Genomic DNA, 14,878 nt, shown 5'->3' with positions numbered 1-14,878 from the left:
GTGATTTGTTCTAGAGTTGAGTCACTACATGAATCTATACATATTTATTGCATATTATTGAAAAGAGGCCTATAGAAAGTTCATGCAAAAGAAAATGCAACAAATCTATGCAATAAAAGTTGATACTTAGATTTTCTTATAAATAAAGTATACATGTATTAAAATAGATTAATTCATTATTTCATTTTGGACATATATACAAAATACAATTAATTTAGTCATAGCTTTTAATGTTATCACAAACAATTAAATGACAATCGTATATTCAAAAGCAAAAAAGCAACTAAATAAACAATCTTAACGAAATCATATTTAGATTTGAATTTCATTAGTTTACGGTTATTGTCGATTAAACTAAAATCTAAATATTTTGTATTCGTAAACTAATGATTTATGACAATAACCATACATAATTGAAATCAACCAGGAGGACTCTTTGAATCGAAAGCATCAAATCTCAATCAGGATTTCTCAGCGTTAGTTCAGGAATTTCAGTTGAAGAATGATCACAACAACATGTATTAATTTGCAAAAACCTTATGTATTTGTTTAAGAACATCTCTTTTTCCTGTAAGAATCTTATGTGTTGTTCTTATATCTTAATTCAACCAATCTTGTCTATTATTTTCGAAATATACACATTGTTTAGTCCTTTCTTACTAGAAACTGTGATGACTAATGAAGTTTTCATACACGTATACTTTATTTATATTTTGCATAACGCATGACATGCAAGTATCTAACATCCCCTGTTTCAGTGATTCATAGTGATCAATATATGTTTATAATCTACTAATAGTAACAATAACCTAGACAACTTATGCTGACTACTAGTAATTGCAAGCTTCACACTCATATTAGAGGTGACTCTTTATACTGATATTATGTCATATGTGGATGCTTTGCTCCCTTCCATTAAGTCTGCAGAAGCTTCCCACTCCTCTTGACCTCTGTCTCCTGATGGTTCCATTATTTTCCACACTTCCACTGTTTGATGCTGTTCACATCATCAGCGATAAGGAGAACTTTCCGGTGTTTACGCCTGCTTCGGTAGTTTCAAGCCCGTCGTGATCTGAACTCGTTATTACCGTTGGATCTTCTTCCCCTTCGAACTTAAGAATCTTGTCTTTAATGTTTTCAACATTATCTAGGAAAATACATGTTTGAAATTTGACAAATATCTCGGCATAAGTTTGAGTATCCAAGCTATCTAGCTTCTCTCAAGATTTATCATATATGTGTCCAAGCTATGTTTTTAATTTTAACGAGAGTAGACTACTTCAGACATCTAGTCTACCGAATCTCTCCACCATCCCTAACAGTTAATTACATTCTGACAACTCAAGTTGAAGCAATCACCTCAATGGTGAAGTAGTACAATTTTTGTGAAGCTGTTTCTATCTTTTAGTATGAGTAGATGCTAAAACAGATGCATTATTTGTTTATTACCTTAATTTTTTTTTATGAATATGAACATTTTGTTTAGTTTATATACTGTATGTTGTTCTTAGTATTCAGCTAAACAAATAAAGCTCAATGTAATACCAATCTGCTCTATTCCTGACATTTCTCTACGCATAATCAACCCAAACACGCAAAAAAAAAAAAAAAAAAACTCATTCTTCTTCCTATTTTGCTATTCATTAATCAGTCCCACAAAACCATAAAATTGGTCTATCTAGGTTAGATTTGAGTTATCACAAAGTCTACAAGTTCAAATAGTACAACTTGTAAGAACCGAAATAGAATTGCACTATTTGAAACCTCAAGCATCACATCACATCACATCACATCACACAAACAAAAATTTGAAAGCCAAACTGTGTGGAGGAAGAGACTCTTAAGCAGGGGAAGACAAACTTTCCTCAAAGGAGCCTTACGAAGACAAAGTTATGTTCCTAAAGAGAGCTTGACCAAGTTCGGGTGGTGGCTTGTGCATCAAAGGCATATTGATGTGAAGATCAAGTTCGGAAAGGCCATGTTCCAATGCCTTTGATATCCATCTGCGAGTAAGAGCCATGCGGTGAACATCATCATGTTGATATTTTAGTGAAAATTTCTTCAAGGAATTGTTGTTGCAACATGAAAGTGTTTTATCCACGACATCTCTGAAGCTATCAAATGCGTCTTCACTGTGTGTCTCGGGATAGAGTAAATCAGAGTCGTCAAAATATAATGATGAGCAGAGAAGATTCATGATTGGGAACAGAGTCCTCCATCTTTTGGGGAGAATTGAGGTAGAAGCAGCTCGTTTAGTAGAAAGAAACGACAAGATATGAGCAATTATCTCATCTGGCCCCTTGCCAGCATTTTCCTGAGGTGTGATGTGGGTAATGGCCAGCAGGTAAGCTTCTGGTTCGACAATTGGACTCCGTTTGGTCAACTTATCCATTTTCTGGGGTCCTGAGGGCCGTCTCAGACCGGAATACCATTAAATGGGAGTGTGGCACTTGCATGCTCTTCAAATGGCTGGCTTATACGCCCAGCAAGATCGCCTCAAGCTTAATTGCTCCAAATTCACCTTACAACAATTCAATCCCCAGCTCTAAACACTGAACAAGATTAATTCCTCTGGTGCACTCAAGGAGACACTCGTGGCAGCTTAAGCACTAAAAGAACCTGGGAAGCACTAAGGGAGAGACATGACCCGCTAACTTGGACAAAGCATGTTTGGTACAAGGGAGCTATACTAAGACATGCTTTCATGATGTGGCTAACACACCTCAACCGTCTACCCACAAGAACTAGGCTGGCAAGCTGGGGAATGCAAATCAAAACTACCTGCTGCATCTGTGGACTTTACCCTGAGACTCGCGAACATCTATTCATCAACTGCGAGTACAGCGAAGAGATTTGGTTGCAGGCAAAAACGCGACTAGGATACAATCATTTTGTCTTCCATACCTGGGAAGCATTTGCGTCCTGGCTTGATAATCCTAATACTTCTTCCCAGCTATCCCTGCGGAGACTGGTGGCTCAAGCAGTAATTAATCTATACTATCTGGCTGGAAAGGAACAATCGACTTCACAATAACATCATGACTCCAACCCATATTTTGTTCAAGATGCTGGACAGGCAGATTAGGGACGCAATCCTAGCAAAGACTCACCGGAAAAATTTTAAACATCTCATGCGCGACTGGTTAAGATATCTCTAGTGATCACTACACTGTGTTAGCACATTCTAAGATAGCCCTTGTTTTTTTTTTTCTTTTTTTGAGCAAGTTCCATCTTCCGGTATCCTAGGTATTGTCTTTTTTACAATATATTTTCATTAATGAAAATTCACAAATTTTCAAAAAAAAAAAAAGTATCTCATCAGGAAGAGAGCTGATTGAATCTACGAAGGCAAATAATAATGATACCTTTTTGCCTTTGATCTCCATAACAAAATTGCATGGCGAAGACGGTATCAATTTACGGTTCTCAAAGTAATTCAACAACGGCAAGAAGGCGAAGATGGTAACAATTAATGAATTAGGGTTCACAAAAGTCAAAAATTAAAATGGACCAAACTTTATTTTGATTATGTTGCATGATTTATTTGCCACTCGTTGTCATTTCGTATACCATATATATAAAATTACTAATTTGAAATAGTTTAATAATTCGACAGAAAACCTTTATATTATAATGGTCAGAACTCAGAAGATATATCATGAGATGAGATGCTTGGCCCCCGTGCGCGAGATTGAAGGACTTTTAAAACCGTTTTAATTTCACTGATTAAAATTTTAGACGAACTAAAAACTCTTTTAGAGATACTATTGGACAGATGTTTTAACGGATTTTAAAGTTTAATTGGTTTTCAAAAGTATTTAATGTGGATTTGAAAGGATTACTGGTTGACTTTATTATGGGGCTATTGGTTGTTTTCTTTACTAATAGCTTCAATATTTATATAGTTTAGCCTTTTTTAATATATAATTCTATTATATTTGTATCCTATACTTTCAGAATATTTATTATTTTTCAATTATTTCATAATGTACAATTTAAATTTTAAAATTTAACTGAAATTTTTTATTATCTTAAGATTTTTAAATAAGTATTTTCCACTACATTAAGTGGGTCTGAATCCTAGTTTAAATAAAAGAATTATCAGAAAGTAAGGTATTACTGTTTTAACTCAGTAGCAAAATCTAATATACATATTTAATAAAGTGGCATATGTTTTCATGATATGAGCTCCTTATAAGATCATTCCGTTCAAAGGAAAAGTTTTTATATAACCGTGGGATACTAATACCAAAAAAAAAAACAAATCAAATGAAAAGGGTCGAGAGTAAAAGACTAATAGAAACACATTATTTTTATTTAAAAGATAGGAAGTAGAAGGCATATACAATCTATAGATCGACAACCTTCTACGCACTTTTTGTCACATACACGACAATTATTGTCACATACACAAATGAGCATGAGAGTTTTAACATTTTTGTCACATACACGACAATTATTGAAAACATAAAAACAACACTGTGAAAGATGACCACCCTTCACCTCCAGATATATGGATGGGTGGAGTTGTCTAGGCAGTTTCAACTGCATTCATCGAGTCTTTGGTGCAGACTGTAGAACATGCGTTGGCACATTTTTCAACCGTTCCATTCACAATTTCACTTGCATCTAATTATCACGACATAATATGAACGGGTATTATATATATTATCAAATATTAAAAAAAAAATTGAGACTGATGATATATATGAGTATGGGAAGTTTGCTTTACCAGAGTTCTGAATAGTAGTTAAAACACCGCAAACAGAGGATACACATCCAACCTTGCAGTATTCAGTGACAGCATCACCTTGAAACAAAATTTCAAACACATCAAGAAAATAAAATCTTGATCCGTTATATTACAGATAATGTACATAATAAATTACAATATTGATCAATTTACCTGTGTTTTCGAGAATGTCATGCATATATCCAGGAGGACATTTCGTCCCACCAATGTTTTTGCAGCCACTGAGACTTGCACATATTGGCCTGGGACTTCCAGCAAAGCGACAAGTGTTATAAATATTTCTAGCAGTGGTGGACGGACAGCAGCTCTTTGCGTCAACTTGAATTTGCGCCATGAATAGACTCATTAGGAGCACACTTAGAATCAAAGTTTTGCCTTCCATCTTTTGATTGATTAGTTGTTTGATTACAAAATGTATGTTGAGAGTTATAAGCTTGTATTGATGAAATGGTGATGAAACAAGGCTAGCTTAAATACTAGTTGGTCTGCAATTTGCAACCACAAAAGTTGTTTGATACCTAAATATCCCATGCTCTACACACACTCTGTACACGCTGCGTGGACCACCCTTATCTCAATTGCTACCTTCACTTCCGGGAACTACATTCATCTCTTTCTTTTTTTTTTCCTTTTTTGGTTAATAGGAACAAAAGGAAAACTCTTAAAATTTTGTTTTTTCTTAATAATTGAATTTGGCTGCTTACTGTTCTTTTTACAATTCACTACTCCGTGTTAATTTTGCTGGTTATATTTATTTTGTCCGTGCTAACCGTATGTACGTTCTTATAATTTGGCTTATAAGATTTGGATGGTGAATGTTCGTGCTAAGCTCTTAGAATTTGCTGTCAACGACATGACGTCCAAAGTTTATGAGGCGGTGAATCGTTTTTCTCATATCTTTATCAAAGAAAAGAAGAATTAGTTTGTACTGGATGGCATAAACTCTGTACTTGAATTAGTTTGTACCTTCATTACATGCTCTACACACACACTCTTACACGCTGCGTGGACCACCCTTATCTCCATTGCTACCTTCACTCCCAGGAAACTACATTCTTCTCTTTCTTTTTTTTTTTTTTTCCATTTTTTGTTAATAGGAACAAAAGAAAAACTCTTAAAATTTTGTGTTTCTTAATAATTGAATTTGGATGCTTAATGTTCTTTTTACAATTCACTACTCCGTGTTAATTTTGCTGGTTATAATTATTTTGTCCGTTACGTTCTAACCGTAATTTATTATGTACGTTCTTATAATTTGGTTTATAAGATGTGGATGGTGAATGTTCGTGCTAAGCTCTTAGAATTTGCTGTCAGTGACATGCCGTCTAAAGTTTATGAGGCGGTGAATCTTTTTTATCATAGCTTTATCAAAGAAAAGAAGAATTATTTGGTACTTGGATGGCATAAACTCTTGGGTAAGTATGTTTTTTTTTTTAAAAAGATAAACCTCTAAACTGAGTAGTGATGGGTTAAATACATTTAAAAATTCTATTAACTTTGGATAAAAGATATTTCTCATTAATGAATCAGAAAGTATACAAAGAGTATTTATACTCTATACAATAAGTGTAGTTAGTTAGAAAGCTAAAGGAGACTTCTCTATACTAATACACTATAATAAACCTTATACAATAATAATTCAATATACCCCCTCAAGTCGATAATTCTTGTGTAGAATAGAGACTTGAAACAGATAACCGTTGGAGTAAATGATGAAAAGGTCTAGGGTGCAGTGGCTTCGTAAGTATATCAGCCAACTAATTCTCTGAGCTCAAATGAAAAAGCTTAAGAAAACCACTCTTAACCTGATCTCTTGTCAAATGACAATCTATTTCTACATGCTTCGTCCGTTCGTGGAAAACGTCATTGCTTGCTATATGAATAGCTGATTTGTTGTCACAAAACAGCTTCACCTGAGTTACCGGTGTGATGCGCAAGTCTCGTAAAATTTGTTGAAACCAGAGTAATTCCTTCGTTGTTTGCGCCATACTCCGATACTCAGCTTCTGTGCTACTTGAACTCACTATATCCTGCTTCTTCGACTTCCAAGATATAAGCGAAGTACCAAGAAAGATGCACATACCAGTGATTGACCTCCGTGAGTCTTTGCAAGTTCTCCAGTCTGCATCAGCAAAGCCATTGAGACAAACCTCCAAAGAAGCAGAGTAGAAAAGTCCTTGTCCGGGGTTACTCTTCAAGTATTTGAGAACATTGCGAGCAGCCTATAGATGGATATCCGTAGGACATGAAAGAAACTGGCTCAACTTGTTGACTGCGAAGGTTATATCAGGTCTGGTGATGCAGAGATAAAGCAATCGTCCTATCAACTCTCGATAGGGTCGCTCATCAGATAAGAGAACTCATGTCTCCTTTGTAAGAACAACTTTGGGATCCATGGGAATATTATTAGGTTTGCAACCCAATAAGCCTGAATCTGCCAACAAATCAAGACAATATTTCCTTTGGCAGACTGATATGCCACTAGCATTTCTAGCTATTTCTAAGCCAAGGAAAACCTTTGCTGGGCCTAGATCCTTCGTCTTGAAAAGCTTAGCAGGACAAGACTTTACGGAGGCAACAGCCTGATCATCGTTGCTTGCTATCAAAATGTCGTCAACATAGACAATTAGAGCAATATAAGAGGTACCTTTCTCCTTAACAAAGAGTGTGTTGTCAGCATAGGACTGAGAAAAGCCATCATCCAGAAGAGCCTTGGAGAAGCATCGATATCATTGCCTTGAAGCCTGCTTTAAGCCGTATATAGACTTGTTTAGTTTGCAAACAGCATTCAGTGGTAAGACTCCAGAAGAAGGCGTATACCCCTGCGGTAGACTCATGTATATCTCCTCATCAAGCTCACTATGCAAAAAAGTAATTGTAACATCCATTTGAGTAAGACTCCAACCATTCTTAGCTGCCAAGTCTAAGATTAGTTTGACACTAGCAAGACGAGCCACATGTGAAAAAGTGTCAAAGTAATCGACCCCTTCCTGTTGAGTGTACCCTTTAGCAACTAGGCGAGCCTTATAACGCTCTATGGAACCATCCGCAAAGTATTTGATCGTGTAGACCCATTTACAGCCCACCACATTCTTACCAGGAGGCAATTCGACAACATTGAAAGTCTGGGTATGCTCCATGTTGTGCAACTCCACATTCATAGCCTCAGTCCACTTCTCTGATGCTATAGCTTGATAAAAGTTTTTGGGTTCTGTTTCGAGAGAAACAGATAGAATATAGGATCTATAGGGTGGTTTGATGTTAGAATAAGTGAGATAAGAAGAAAGAGGATAAGGAGTGATAAGCTTTTTGGTGGATGGTGAAGTAGATGTGGAAGATGTAGGAGAAGTAGAAGATGAAATGTGAAATAGAGAACAGTGATAGTCAGAGAGATAACCTGGTGCTCTAGAGGTTCGCCGTGGCCTGCCATTTGATGGTGAAATAGTGGTCGTCTCGGTAGTCACAGTCTCATTAACAGGCGAGTCACCAGTAGATGCATACGATGGAGATGCATGAGATGTGGATGAATTAGATGTAGGATTATGAAAATAGTCGATGCTATGAGGTATATCTAAAGGTAATACAGTCATGTCAAAAGGGTCAGTTGACCGGAAAACAGATTTATTTTCGATAAAGGGGAAAAAGTTTTCGTGAAACACAACATTGCGAGAAATAGAAATCAGATTATTATCTAGATGCAAGACCTTTTAACCTTTGTAGCCAAAAGAATACCCTAAAAAGACACATTTATCAGCTCGTGGACTAAACTTGTGGCGATCTTTAGAGAGGGTAGAAACATAGCAAAGACAGCCAAAAGTTCGTAAAAAAGAATAATCCGGTTTCTTGTTATTAAGAAGTTCATAAGGAGTGCGATTTTGTAATAAAGGAGAAGGTGTCCTATTAATAAGAAACACAGCAGTGAGGAGGCAATCTGTCCAGTATTCTAAAGGTATCCTAGATTGAAAAAGAAGAGCTTGAGCAACATTCAAAATATGTTGGTGTTTGCATTCAACAACAGAGTTCTGCTGAGGTGTATAAGCACATGAAAACTGATGTATCATACCATGCGTCTTAACTAGATCAGTAAAAGCAAGTTCCGGGACATTATCAGTCCTAATTTTCTTAATATTCGTTCCATATTGAGTAGAAACATGTTGTATAAAAGATGGAAAAACAGTAATGACATCATTTTTATTTCTTAAAAGATATACCCAAGTTGCTCTAGTACAGTCATCAACAATAGTAAGAAAATATCTAAAACCCTCTATAGACTCAACAGAGAAAGGACCCCAAACATCTAGATGGATCAAATCAAAAGGAGTAGAAGATAGATGATTATTTGAAATGAAAGGCAACCTTTTCTGCTTAGCTAGAGGACATACATCACATGGTGTATTACACTTAAGACTAGTAGAAGGTAATGTACCAGAAAGAAGCTTTAACTTGTCCGAGGATGGATGTCCAAGGCGTTGATGCCAAAGATGCCCATCAACTTCCAAGGATCCAGAGAAATGCGAAGATGCGGATGATGATGCAGTAGATGAAGACGTAAGAGCTGACGATGATTGAAGATGGAGAATGTAAAGATTATGCAACATGAACCCTTTACCAATCATCAAGCCCTGAATAGACTCCTGAAGATAACATGAATCAGGATAAAAATGAGCAGAGCCTTGGTTATGTTGTAAAAGACTACTAATAGAAATGAGATTGAACTTAAAAGATGGGACATGAAGAACATTATGCAAGATGAGTGTTTTTGTCAACTGTACAGTTCCACAATGTGTCATTTGGTAATGAGACTGTAACTCCAATGAGGAATGTCAAGTCAGAGCAAACATGACTAGTTGCTCCAGTGTCTATAATTCAACTACCATGAGGAATGTGTTTGGACAGAGAAGATAAACATTGATGCTGAAAAGTAAGGCGGTTGTTCTCAAAACGAAGAGAGAAAGATGGAAAAATAGAAGGAAATGCGAAAGAAGAATTACCAGAAGAAGATTGTATAGCCATAGCACCATGATCGGTGATAGATGAGACTTGAGAAGATGAAGCTGGACTCTCTGAAGGTTTAACCTGAGCATGCAGTTGCTGAAGAAGAGCCTGTATCTGATCACCAGTGAGAGTGGTAACATCAAGATTGACATTCAATTGTGATGGAACTTGTTGTTGTGGATAAGGCGAAGGCTGCTCAGTGATGATGTTAGCAACAGCATGTGTCTGAGGACGAAGATGATTAGAAGATTGTCCTCGAGATTGAGTCGCCGGAGCAGCAGGATGTTGAGAAGCTGGATAGCTAGCAAATGTGCTCTTAAAGCCTGGTATATAACCTGGTGGATAACCATGCAACTTAAAACATTTCTGCACCATATGTCCAGTTTGACCACAGTGAGTACATACAGGCCGAGAACCCTTAGGTCGATAGTTATTTTGAACCGTAGCATAGGCAACATTGTCATACGGTCCTTGATAAGAAGCATTCTCTTGAATGGGAGCCGAGGGAGCCAAGGTCTGAAAGATCATGTTAGCAGGCTTTGGTTTAACAGTCTTTTGTCGTTCATCAGATGTGACCATATTAAAAGCTTCCTCAATACTTGGAATCGGCTTCAACATCAGAATATGTCGACGAGTAGAATCATACGACTCATTAAGCCCCATCAAGAACTTAGTCACTCTACTTCGTTCTTGAAGTTTCTCCCACAAAGCAGCTGCATTGCACTCACACTTCCCACACGTACACACTGGCAGTTCTACATAGTTCTTATACTCTTCCCATAATAAAGTCACCAATAGAGTATAGTAAGAAGTAACATCTAGCGATCCTTGCTGAATCGAATTCAACTTCTGCTCTATTTCAAAGACCCTCGGAGCATCATCTTGTTTAAAGCAAGACATTAGATTCTTCCAAATACCTTCTGCGGTAGAGATAAACAATAGGCTCGCTCCAATTTTTTTATCAACTGAGTTAATGATCCAAGTTGAAACAATATCATTGCAACGCGACCAAGAACCAAAATCACGATGATCATCAGGAAGTTTCTTGATCGTTCCATCTATAAAACCTAGTTTGTTCCGAACATTAAGAGCAACTAGAACTGACCTTTGCCAAGAGTAGAAATCAGCTCCAGACGTGAGACGATCGGATACGATACTCATCCCCGCATGATCTGAGCTGTGTAGAGAGAAAGGATTCTCTTAATGATCTATTATAGTCGCTGGAGCTTGATTCGCAACCGGAGGCATGATTCGAATTAGAGATTAGATCGTGCGATAGGAAGCAACAACCCAAACCTAATCAAGCGAGAACAACCCAATCAAACCAATTAAGACTCGGGTAAGCAAATACGAACAGAGAACGAGAACGATTCCAACAAGATTCGCAACAAAAGAGGAGAGAATGTGAAGATTTGAGGCGCTCATCGAAAAAGAACAAGAAAATCTCCAACAAATCAAGTCGATTCAATGGGAGTACGAATGATCGGAGTTCAAACGAAGAAGAGAGAGAACAAATTGAAGAGAAGATCGAAAGCGAAGCTCAAAAACGGCATCAATGGAGTTCAAAAAAGTTTGTTACACGGAAGAGAGAATGAGAAATTTTATTTTGCTCTGATACCATATTAACTTTGGATAAAAGATATTTCTCATTAATGAATCAGAAAGTATACAAAGAGTATTTATACTCTATACAATAAGTGTAGTTAGTTAGGAAGCTAAAGGAGACTTCTCTATACTAATACACTATAATAAATCTTATACAATAATAACTCAATAAATTCTCCAATTGCTCTTGCACCGGGATTGTTCAACCTGGAATGTTGATGGCATGCCGCTCTAAGCATCTTTTACTTTTTAATGTAATCGTCTCACTTATAAAATATAAAAGACATTTTAGCAAAAAAATCGGTGGAAGAATCGAGTAGCATATGAGTAGATTGAAGAGGGACAGATAAGAGTGTAGTTTGCAGTGCCAGCCCGTCCATAAGGCAGCCAAAGCATTCGCTTTAGGCCACATCCTATATTCTAAATTTTTGTGTTGATTTTTTAAAAATTTCTCTTAGCAGAATGGTTATGTAGCCTCGAAATGCATCCAAGTTAGTGGGTTCTAACACTCAAATAGGCACTATTATTAATTTTTCTTTTGCTTTTTAAACTTCTATATTACATTATTTACAGTTCATAAATTTAGAAAACACTACGTATAAAAATTGCTTTAGGCCTCTATTTTCTTAGGACCGGCCCTGGTAGTTTGTTATCACGTGTTATGTATTTCTTTTGTATTTTAACCAACTCTTTGTAGTTATATATAGATGTACAAATCAAAGATTTTTTTTAACCAACTCTTTGTAGTTATATGTAGATATACAAATTAAAGACAAAAAATCCAAATCGTTTGCTAGGTGTTTCGATTTCATATTATGTAGGGACCAAATGAACGCTTGTTGCCTGATTTGTGTATTGAATTTTCTATTAAGGAAACAAAAAATTGTTGTATAATTTAATTGAACAAAAAAAATGAAATGTGAAATAGTGAAAGAAATGGAATTGTGTTTATGTACTTTACCAACAGTTGACGATTCATTTATTTTTGCGACGCAATAGATTATAAGATTATTACTCTTTAAATCTGAAGAAACACAAGCTAAAGTAATCAGCTGACGACAAAAAAAAAAAAAAAGTAATCAGCTACGGTGTTAAGAGCGCTAAGCTTCATGTAAGTCACAAGGTCCAACCATATTACATTTATCTGCATATGACATACTATGATACCATTTTTTGGGGTAGGGCTGCTGAGAGAATTAATACGCAAATTGCTTAGTTTTTTGAACTGGACCGATTACGAAGTTGAGACAGACAAGCAGAGCAACCATTGCAGTCCAGATGGTAATGAGAACAATAGTTGAGGAATGAAGAAGATGACGGCCACCACACTGTTCAACCTCAGATCATTGGAGAAGCTACCATGTCCACTGCGATGCGATCAAGACACAATCTATGATTTGGTAGACACTTAGAAAATAGTATATCGCAAAACCAACAACCATTATAATAAACATTTTCTAATTTCGATGATGATAATGATTAATAAATGACAGCTTCTTACATTATGTATACCAAGAAAATGAATTTCATTCGTAATCCTGTTTTTCATGCATGCGTATTTTTTGTTAATTCACAACTCTAATTGATTATTAATTGAAAAATCCTTATTGTAATGTCATCTTCTTAAGTTGTTTATGAACACGATATAAGAATTGGAAGACAGTTTGAATTATATATCACGAAATTAAACCAACAACCAAAAATAGGTTGACCCAAAGGTAGGGTTTATGTGTTGTTTACCAGTCATGAACAAGCTAGAACAAAGCAAGAGGGATTCTTAACACATATTGTATTTGTTGCTCTCAATTGAACAGAGGACGCGCACCTGGGTCGATCGATTGTAAATTTAACAACAAAAGTTGTAATCTTAGAGAGGATATATCCATATATTTGTTGTGTAACTACTACATAAAACAATAAAACACAACGAACTTATTTTTCTACAGAATTTGATTGATGACACAATGCAATGCAATTCATTTTTTTTTTTGAAGGAAACAATATAAGTGATATCGAAATACTTAAAAACTAAAAAAAAATAATGATAAAAAATTGATATCATTGTTATTAGTATTACTAACTTTAGAATAATAACCAGGTGTGAATTATTAGGATTTAAGTTTTGAACCAAAAAAAAAAAAAAAAACATTTTTTGTGGTTGGGCATGTCCCTCTTGCTTTGTGGTGTAATTTTGGGATACTAGTGTTACAATATGGGTCAATTTTTGAGTAGTCATCAAAAGCCACTAAGCCAGTCCGACGTAGCAGTAGTAGATTAGAGTCATCACAAGGTAGTTCACAAAACGACGCAGTGCTTAGCTTCTCATTAGTGTCCATAAAACAAGCAATCAAATCCGCCTCTTCTATGGTTTATCAGCATCATCCTCTCTTTATAATTGGCTTCTCTTGGTTGTTCAGACAATATCACCATCTTAATCCTGCGAGTCTGTATTTTCTCGTGGTGATATAAGCAGCAAGCTTGTTAAGGAGACGTGCACAGACAATGGAGGAAAACGAAGATGAAAAAGTAGTGCTCGGTGTCTTGTTGGAGACGGGACGTCATTGAGGAGGAGGTGGCTTCATCAACGGTGAGGATTGTCGTCTCATGAGTCATTGGATCGATTCTCCCTTTAGTGTTCACCGCATGGTGAAGAAACAGAGTGTTTGTAAGACTTACAAGCTGTGTCTGAACATGTCTGAAGGTCTTCAACGAAGCGGGAAAATGTCAAGTGGCATCTGCCAGCAGAGCACATTGGAGACAGTGCAACACATCGAGTATGGAGATGGGAAGCATGGGCGAAAAAGGTGTCAGCCTAAAAAATGTTTGTTGGAAGCTATAAATGGGTTGTTAAAGTCAACATGATGATGGGGAACTTCTAAGAACCTACTGGATAAAGAGAGGTGCTGTGAAGGACATGAAGCATTGTAGGATTCGCTGGACAAAGAAGAGTATGGTGAAGATTGTTGAAGCCTATATAAGTGAAGAAAGTCATCTTATTAGGGTTAGCACTTTTAAGGGTAGAAAAGTGTGAGTCTAGAAAGCAAGAGAAAAATATATTGTTTGAGTGGTTTCGTTGGTGAGTGAATAAACGAGTGAGCATAGCTTTTGCTTTGCAGGTAAAGTTGGATAGATTAGGATCGTTTCAGTGGCAAATCACATGTTGTGGTGTTACATGAAACTAATCAAACAAACTTGTAAGATAGTTGTTCGAGGAATGTCTAATAAAGCTCAGTTTACTTATATCTTTAGTATTCTTGTATTAGTATGCAAGGTTCTAGTTATTTCACATGACTCTTACTCGCAGATGGATATCAAAGGCATTGGAACATGGCCTTTCCAATCTTGATCTTCGCATCAATATGCCTTTGATGCACAAGCCACCATCTCTTCTTACTAGCACCTCTGCTGAAGAGTCTCATGAGTCATTGGATCGATTCTTCCTTTAGCGAGTCTTTTCTTAAGACATGATTTCCAAACTTCCAATTCCAATGGTTCTTATGTCATGGTCTGTTCGGTTCGGTTTGG

At 36.3% G+C, this 14,878-nt stretch overlaps 1 protein-coding gene and 1 pseudogene across 1 annotated transcript; both read right to left on the bottom strand.

Moving 5' to 3' along the window:
* Positions 1–4,294: 4,294 nt before the first annotated feature.
* Positions 4,295–5,249, bottom strand: LOC147943900 (putative thionin-2.4). The gene is made up of 3 exons (XM_087450187.1): positions 4,907–5,249; positions 4,733–4,810; positions 4,295–4,629 (listed from the first exon to the last, which is right to left on the bottom strand). Exons 1-3 carry the CDS (start codon positions 5,133–5,135, stop codon positions 4,532–4,534), a joined length of 405 nt encoding a protein of 134 aa, XP_087306313.1. The 5' UTR covers positions 5,136–5,249; the 3' UTR covers positions 4,295–4,531.
* A 4,370-nt stretch (positions 5,250–9,619) lies between these two features.
* Positions 9,620–10,996, bottom strand: LOC147943899 (uncharacterized; annotated as a pseudogene).
* Positions 10,997–14,878: the final 3,882 nt, after the last annotated feature.

The sequence above is a fragment of the Camelina sativa genome, chromosome 5, assembly GCF_030686135.1.
Source record: "Camelina sativa cultivar CO46 ecotype springtype chromosome 5, ASM3068613v1".
NCBI lineage: Eukaryota > Viridiplantae > Streptophyta > Magnoliopsida > Brassicales > Brassicaceae > Camelina > Camelina sativa.
Note: the sequence above shows the minus strand (reverse complement) of the source record. Positions and strands in the feature narration are given on the sequence as shown.

What these genes read in the sequence shown, in the direction of transcription:
- LOC147943900 (XM_087450187.1), bottom strand. Translation starts at nt 5,135, where the DNA reads ATGGAAGGCAAAACTTTGATTCTAAGTGTGCTCCTAATGAGTCTATTC. An exon ending in TGACATTCTCGAAAACACAG is followed by an intron (nt 4,811 to 4,906) that starts GTAAATTGATCA and finishes TTTTGTTTCAAG; the next exon opens with GTGATGCTGTCACTGAATAC. An exon ending in AACTACTATTCAGAACTCTG is followed by an intron (nt 4,630 to 4,732) that starts GTAAAGCAAACT and finishes CGTGATAATTAG; the next exon opens with ATGCAAGTGAAATTGTGAAT.